We start from the raw sequence: 8,450 nt of genomic DNA, 5'->3' as shown, positions 1-8,450 counted from the left end.
TTTGTGAGTTAACGCATTGCAACACGCATGTGTGGTTCAACGTTTTTACGTCTAATGTTACGGGTTGAAAAACACTAGGCCCAAAGGTCCTACATCTAAAAACATAATCTAAACATATAGACAAAGCCCAAAGCTGCCCTAATAAAAAGCCTAACGCAAGAAAAAAAGAGTAGCTGGCAAGCATTAAAGGCCGATTCGCACGAATCTGCCAAAGCCCAAAAACAAGCTCAAACCAAATTAGAAATAATCCAATTGATTGAGAACATCACGATCCATTTCCATAGAAGTGGCCCTCTTTTTCAAATGAGCATCAAAACTCCACAACATGCCAAAGCCCAAAAACAAGCCCAAACCGAATTAGAACTAATCCAATTCAGTAAAAGAAAATACTTATTTAATCGCATTAATCTTTAACGAATAGTTTTGGGAATCAATGAACACAAATTACAATTCACTAATATCTACAAGAAACTACCACTTTTAGCGGCGACGCCGCTAAAAGTCTTGATCCGGAACAAGGGATTTGCAATTGATCTGGGCCGTTGTTTGCTTAACTAATCGAAGGGCTAGGGTTTATCCCTGAATAAAACATGTCTAAAAAGGCTCACATCCTGTTTTAGCGGCATTTTCCCTCTTTCCCACCAAGATGAAATCTGCACACATCGCCCTAGCAAAACCTTGAGTCTGCCGGAGTGCCGCACCGCCTTCACTCTGCCGGAGCACCTCCATCTCGCCTGATTCTCCGACGCCACTTCGAAAACGGTACGAATATTCCAAATTGCTTTGTAATTTCAGTTGTTATGTTAGTAATTTGAATAGATCTGTTGTTGATTTCATGATGTTTGACTGTTTTTTAGTCAAATACAAGTATGGTTAGGGTTGCAGGTCTTGGTGCGGGTTGGGTTGGGCTTTTTTTCAGAACACAAGGGTTGGGTTAGGCTATTTATACATGGCAGTAGATGTATTTCCAGTAGGTACCTAAGAGAAGTTTAGATTAGGAGAAGTAGAGGTGCACAAATCGGGTTTTTGGCTTAAACTGGTTCAGTTGAAACATTGTGGGGTTAGCTCAAAGAAAAAGTCAAACCCGGTTTTTGGTGAAATAGGTTCGGGATCTGACCTGGCTTTTTAGGGGGCTCGGGTTTGACTGGTTTGAAATAGGGTACTGGTTTGGTTTAGGTTTGACCGGCTTGAAATTGGGTAATGTTTTTTTTACCGAATCTGCGTGAAAACATGATTTTTTTTTTTTTTTTTTTTTTTTTTTTTTTTTTTTTTTTTGCAGATGTAGGTGGTTCAGAGTAAACATGAGTGATTCTAGGTGGGTTTAGAAATTGTGAGTAAACATAGGTACGTCGCTGAATCAAACAGCGATGTTCAAACCAACTTTCTGCAAAAGCTGAAGAACACTGCTAACATTCTTTTTGTCTTAAACATCGCTGTTTAAATCAGTAACTTTACAAGAACATCCCTGTTTCAACAGCATATGTTATAAACATCGATGTTTCATAAACTACTTCAAAGACATCACTGTTTGAAACAATAACTTTATAAAGAACATCGTTGTTTCAGTTACATATGTTCTTAACTTCGTTGTTCCATACAGAAACTTTATGAACTTCGCTGTTTGAAAGAGCTTTATGAACTTTATGAACAAAAGTCGCCGCTATTGCCAGAATTCTTTGTAGTGATTAGTTGGAGCTTTATTTTGCAAGAGCTGAAAGCTTCGTTCCTTCCAAATGTAATAAACAACCCCACCCAAAACTAGTCATTGAATAATGATCCAAATTTGTTTGTTCTTTAATCTATTACGTGTGATTAAAAGGGAATTTTATTGATTGAGATACGGAGGATACAAAGTCAAAATAAATAAGCAAGAACTTAACGAAAACTCCTAACAATCAGTGGCTATACAAGGAAATACATAATTACATTAAATACAATATGTGTATCAACATGTGTATCGTTAAGGCTATTGGGTGTGGGATAAAGCCCATCAGCACCACCTATGATCCACATCAGCCAAGGGGCTTTATCATGCCTTCTCTTAACTTGCAGGGTGTGGGATAACGCCCCCTATTAAACAAAATTAAAAAAAAAGGTTTATTAGCTGCAAAGATGTGGGCCCCACCTGATAAAGCCCTTCTTCCTCGTTACCATGATAAAGCCCCATCAATGGCGCCCCGGTTTAACTTGCTTGGTGTGGATGGTGGCACCAAGGGGGGCGCTATAGGCGGTGATGTGGCACGATGGAGCCCTCCGTACCCTCCGGCCTAACAACCTCCCTCAGTCGCAGGGTGAGCAGATCTAATGCAAAGACTGGATTTGAAATGATTAAACAGATGTTGGGGTAGGTCTTTAGTAAAGATGTCTGTGCATACTGGCATAAAGAACCCGAACCAAACCGAGTCGAACCTTTTCCTGGACGAAGTGGATGTCAATCTCGACATGCTTTTTACGATGATGTTGCACCGGGTTTTGAGCAAGATGCATGGATGAAATGTTATCACAATAGATTATTGATGCTTTGGTAATAGGCACATGAAGTTCCAGAAGTAGATTTCGAAGGCATTGGCGACGCCTTTATATTCTGCCTCGGCACTAGATCTTGAAATAGTAGGTTGACGTTTTGAAGCCCATGAGATCTAAAAAAACACACAATATCCCGAGGTTGTCTTCGAGTGTCAGGACAACCCCCAATCGGCGTCTGAATATGTCATAAGAGTAACTGAATCGGAGGGACTTAGATGCAACCCTTAGTCAAGAGTTCCTTTTAGATACCTTAAGATGCGTTTGAGGAACTTAAAATGGGGTTCTCTAGGGGTATGCATGAATAAACACACTTGCGTTTGAGGAACTTAAAATGGGGTTCTCTAGGGGTATGCATGAATAAACACACTTGCTGCACGAAGTAGGCGATATCGGGTCGTGTTATGGTCAAATGTTGAAGAGCACAAACGAGGCTTCTATAAAGAGAACCATCAGGAAGGAGTGCACCGGTGTTTGCACTAAGTTTGTTGTGTGTATCAGCGGGAGTGGCACTTGGTTTGCAATTTTGCATATTTGCTCTAGCAAGTATGTCATCGACATAAGATTGTTGAGATAAAAGAGTCCACCATGTTGAGAACGAACCTGTATGCCAAGAAACTGGTGCAAACAACCAAGGTCATTCATTGCAATTTATGTGACATCAACTTGATAAAGTGACGGAGTAAAGAAGTATCAGATGCTGTCAAAATGATGTCGTCAACATATAATAGCAAGTATGCCATTTTAGTACTGGGAGGAGGATGTATGGTGGCTAGGTTGGGTTGGTATAAGTGTGTTACAGTGGGACAGGAGTGTTTGGTGGGAAGGGTATAGGGGACGAAGTAGGGGATAGTGTGTTAGAAACGGGTATGGCAGTGGGTGTATGTGTTGGGTTAGGTGGAATATTAGTGGCTGAATCATGAGTGGGTGTGGTGTGTATTTAGATTATAGAAAATATGAGGAGAATGGTCAGTGTCAAGAAAAGAATAAGAGGGGTGAGTGGTATGAGTTGAGGAAGAGTATGGGAAAACAAGTTTTTTTTTTTTTTTTTTTTATAAATGTGTAAAAGTGTTGTCCTACATGATGACTGTACGAATACAAGACATGTGTACTTAAGGACAATTGAGTTGTAAGGTGATGTTTTTAAATTTTGGCTAATATTACATAAAATATAATATTAGGGGAACCCGCGGGTCACTAACGGCTACAAAGGAGGGTAACCCCTACCCGCTCCCAAACACCGCTACCAGTGGTGAGGGTAGAGGTGGGCGGATTGGATTTGGTCTAACATGTTACCGATGGAAATGTGTGTGTGGATCGATGTAGGTGACCATTGAACGGTCGAAAATGTTTTATAATTTTACCTTTTTAAACACTATAAAACCATAATCAACTCACACAATAATCACAAAATTTTAACATCACAAGTCTCGAATACTCTCCATACATTAACTCACCCACAATATTTTTACATCATGTCCGACGAGTTTTACACTCTATCCTTCGTAATCCTGAGTTTTTTTATTATCAGACAATAGTAATCTACAATATATTGTGGATGTCGCCGAGTGAACCGAATTAGAAGACATGAACATTTACAAAAAGAATAGTGAGGCGTGATCGTGATAAAGGTCACAATGTTTTATTTGAAGATTATTTTTTCAACGAGCCCAAATACAATGAAGGTATATTCAAACAAAGGTTTCGAATGTCGAAATGTCTATTTTTTAAAAATAATGGCTTCCATAGAGGCAAATTTTGAGTGGTTTCGAGTGGGCGGACGAAAAAGAGGTTTACCCATGCAAAAATGCACATCCACAGTTAAACTAAAATGCACATCCATAGTTAAACAACTAGCAACCGGTAATCCTCTAGACGAGACGATACAATGAATATTTATATATGGCCGAGAGGATTTCGCATGAATGCTTGTATTTTATTTTTTGTAATAGCATGAGGCGTGATTAGATTATATGGCGAAGAGCTTTTACGAAGTCCGACAAGCCACGAAACTGTATGCTTGTACCAAGTACACGAAGAGAGATGCCACCTTCCAGGTATGATAGGTAGCATTTACTACACACATTTTAATTGAAGAACGTGTCCTAAGGAGTTGCGAGGAGATTATATGAGGGGTGACCACTGATATCCTACGATCATGCTAGAAGCGATTGCGTCACAAGATTTATGGTTTTGGCATGTCTTTTTTGTTTCGCCCGGATCATTAAAGGACATCAATGTTCTCCAACAATCTCAGTTTTTACCATCCAACGAAATAGAACCACGTCGCAGTGTTCGTTTATTTTAAAGGGGCACACATACAAACGCGGATATTACCTTACTAATGGTATCTACCCTACTTGGTCAACGTTTATCAAAGTATAAAGTTATCCCGCTGATCCAAAGGAAAAGAGATTCAAGAGAGCGCAAGAGGCAGCGATAAAGGATGCGGAGCACTCGTGTAGGGTACTAAAAAGGAAATGGGGTATACTTAATCGATCATTGCAGGATATGATGGTAGATATGAATATGAGCATTGTCTATGCGTGCATGATAATGCACAACATGATCTTGAAGGATGAGGGTCATGCAATATCACCGGTCCACATTAGAGGTCTGCCCGTCGAACTAGTTTTTGACGAAAACATCCTTGCGGCTTCGGCATGATCTCACGGAACACATTGCATCTTGAGGAGTTGGACTCGGAGTAGTTTATCTATGTTTTTTATTCATATTTCATGTGGTGTCGCATTTTTAGTTTTAATGTTGTGTTGGATGTTTAGTTATTGAGTAAACTGCCAAAATGGTCCCTGAGGTTTGGTCACTTTTGTCACTTTAGTCCAAAACTCAAACCTTTTGAATCTGAGTCTCTATGGTTTCAATTTTGTTGTCATTTTCATCCAAAAGCAAAATCTGATCAGATTTTCCAGTTAATATCCAGTTTTTTTATTTATTTTTTTTATTTTTTTTTTGTCTTTTTCCTCTCTTTCAATGAAGGTAAAATGGTCAGATTTTTTTAATTTGTTATAATAAAACGTTAAAAGACTATTTTGCCCTTCATTAACAGGATGAAAAAGACAAAAAAGTTGGATGTTAACTGAAAAATCGGACCAGATTTTGATTTTGGATAAAAATGGCAACAAAATTGAAACCACAGGGACTCAAATTCAAAAGAATTGAGTTTTGGACTAATGTGACAAAAGTGACCAAACTTCGGGGACCATTTTAGCCGTTTCTCTTAATTATTAAGAAGTGTATTGATTTTATAATTTCTAGGAATAATTATTTATATTTGTAAATAAAAAAAGACAAAATTACAGAAAACAACCTTTATGTTTACCCCAAACTGCACTTTATACCTTTCACTATGAAATCCGCCAAAACCAACATTTACGTTCATGTTTTGTTACAAATCACAACCTTTACACCTAACGTAGTCAAAAAAGTCAGTTAAGTTGCCCCACGTGCGATGCACGTGAGGGCATATCTGTCTTTTCCTTTGGCCCCTTTTACAATTAATATTATATTTAAACCCTTTTATTTATTTCCTTCAACTACCCCCAATTACTAACCTAAATATCAGAGATTCCCCCCAATTCGTAAACCCTAGGTTTGCATCAACAACTCTAAAATATTATTCATGCCGACGATCTACTGCAGATGTGGTGGGGAGGGCATAATTCTAACTTCAACAACTCGAAAAAATCCAGGCAGAAGATTATACTCATGCTCTAATTTTAGGTGTCGATCATTTCTTGGATGGGTGGATCGAAGCTAACCTCAAATGAATGCAATGCAAGAGATGGAAGCTGCAAAACAAGAAATTGAAGCTGTGAATGTAATCCTGTTGGACAAATTGAAAGCTAAAGAAGATGAATCAGAACGTAGGAAGACTTATCTGGTTTATAGTTGGTTATTTTTTGGTCTTGTTGTAATATAATATTAATTGTAAAAGGGGCTAAAGGAAAAGACAGATATGCCCTCACGTGCATCGCACGTGGGGCAACTTAACTGACTTTTTTGACTAGGTTAGGTGTAAAGGTTGTGATTTGTAACAAAACATGAACGTAAAGGTTGGTTTTGGCGGATTTCATAGTGAAATGTATAAAGTGCAGTTTGGGGTAAACATAAAAGTTGTTTTCTGCAATTTTGTCTAAAAAAAAGAAAGAAAGAGGTTAACCCGGTCTAAATGACACCAATAAATAGGGTAATAGATGGTCTAGGTGACGTGACGCAAGAAGATCAGTAGAACTTAGGGTAGAGGGTTAAGTGTCCCTCTATTATGTACGTGTAAGGTTCATAGTTTTTCAAAATATTTGCTTTTAAGTGTTTTTAACAACTTAATAGATTGATTAACACCGACAAGAACCTTCAAGTTGAGACGACACCGAAGGCATTTTGATTCGAATGTATATATGTACAACCAAAAAGAACACAAACAATGAAATATGTTTCATTGTTTTCATCTCCTTGACAACATCCTTTGAACAAGAAAAACTTTCCCAACTTTGTAACCATCACATTCTTTGCCTCTTTCCAAACATGTTCTGACTGTACAATGTGATCTTACAATCCCATATATATACAGAGTTTAGCAAAAATAAAAAATGAAAAATAAACATATAATCATGGCTAAAACTCGAAGACCCTTGATAATATGTTGTGTTGTGACTGCTGTTCTTTTGATAATCATCATAGTCACTGCAATCACACTCTACTTCACTCTTTTCAAGCCCAAACAACCCAAAATCACGACTCAAAGTCTCACACTCGAATCGTTTTCAACAAATGTTTTTGATCTTACAGATACAAATTTCACGTTAGGGATAACCGTCGGTATAGACAACCCGAATTATGGTGGATTTAAGTATGAAAACAGTACAAGCTATGTGACTTATCATGGAGATGTGGTGGCTGTGGCACCAGTCATGGCAGACACAATCCCGGCTCGAGGACAACACAATGTTGGCACGACCGTGTTGGTGATCATTAAGAGTTTGGTTACAAATCCAAACTTTTCGAAGGATATGGGTACCGATACTTTGAATTTTACTTCAACAACAACATTAAAAGGGAAAGCAACAGCTTTGAAAATCTTCAAAAAGAAGGCTACAACTTATAGTTCTTGTGATATTTCTCTTCATGTTCTCGAAAGAAATGTAACTTCAATTTGCAAATCAAAAGTTAAGTTTTAGATTTTTATTTTGTTCCGTAACATCGAGTTTCATGAGTGAAAATATTGTAATATGTAGAGTGACTTTAAAAATAAGAATTATTAAAGGCTGAAACTATTCACACACCAAGGCTGTCAAATTGTACACTTATGGTTTATATACGTTGCATATAGAGCTATACACAGCGTATAGGGTTACACATATACGTTGCGTATAGAGCTATACGCAACGCACAAGTGGCATGAAATTCAGAGCCTGCCCAGCAGTCATTGGCACAGACAACCAGGGTTTATATACGCTGTGTATAGAGCTACACGCAGCGTATATAACCCATCAGAATTTTGTTTGGTTATTTTGATGTATTTGTGGTATAAATTCTCACCCACTTCCAACATTAAATCGCATAAAATATATAACCGTTAATGTTATACCACTAATATTATATACCGTTAAATTTTTTTTTGAAAAACATATATACGGTTCGAATATAATATATTGTTATCGTCTAAATTAAATTATTATACCACGTCTAGTGCGGTTCGAATACTATAAACGCTCAAATATCATACCGTTAATTATTTTTAAATACTTGTGTACGGTTCGAATTGAATATATTATACCGTTTCCATATTATACCGTTTAAATTAAAACCGTTAAATATTTTGAAATATCCGGGTACAGTTCGAATATATTATAACGTTTCAATACTATTTCGTTTAAATTAAACTATTATACCAAGTATCGGTGCGGTTC

At 37.5% G+C, this 8,450-nt stretch overlaps 1 protein-coding gene and 1 long non-coding RNA gene across 4 annotated transcripts; both read left to right on the top strand.

Moving 5' to 3' along the window:
* Positions 1-427: 427 nt before the first annotated feature.
* LOC110890422 lies at positions 428-3,681 on the top strand. Of its 3 annotated transcripts, none has more exons than XR_004873174.1 (2): positions 428-762; positions 2,053-3,681. It is a non-coding gene; the product is annotated as an uncharacterized LOC110890422 (long non-coding RNA). The 3 variants fall into 3 exon arrangements; XR_002564486.2 differs by lacking the exon at positions 2,053-3,681 and adding an exon at positions 1,601-1,838; XR_002564487.1 differs by lacking the exon at positions 2,053-3,681 and adding an exon at positions 1,280-1,569.
* Positions 3,682-7,136: 3,455 nt separating this feature from the next.
* LOC110888354 lies at positions 7,137-7,822 on the top strand. The gene has a single exon (XM_022135884.2). It carries the CDS (start codon positions 7,152-7,154, stop codon positions 7,716-7,718), a length of 567 nt encoding a protein of 188 aa, XP_021991576.2. The 5' UTR covers positions 7,137-7,151; the 3' UTR covers positions 7,719-7,822.
* Positions 7,823-8,450: the final 628 nt, after the last annotated feature.

The sequence above is a fragment of the Helianthus annuus genome, chromosome 11, assembly GCF_002127325.2.
Source record: "Helianthus annuus cultivar XRQ/B chromosome 11, HanXRQr2.0-SUNRISE, whole genome shotgun sequence".
In the NCBI taxonomy this organism is placed as follows: domain Eukaryota; kingdom Viridiplantae; phylum Streptophyta; class Magnoliopsida; order Asterales; family Asteraceae; genus Helianthus; species Helianthus annuus.
This window is presented reverse-complemented; position numbering and strand designations above follow the sequence as displayed.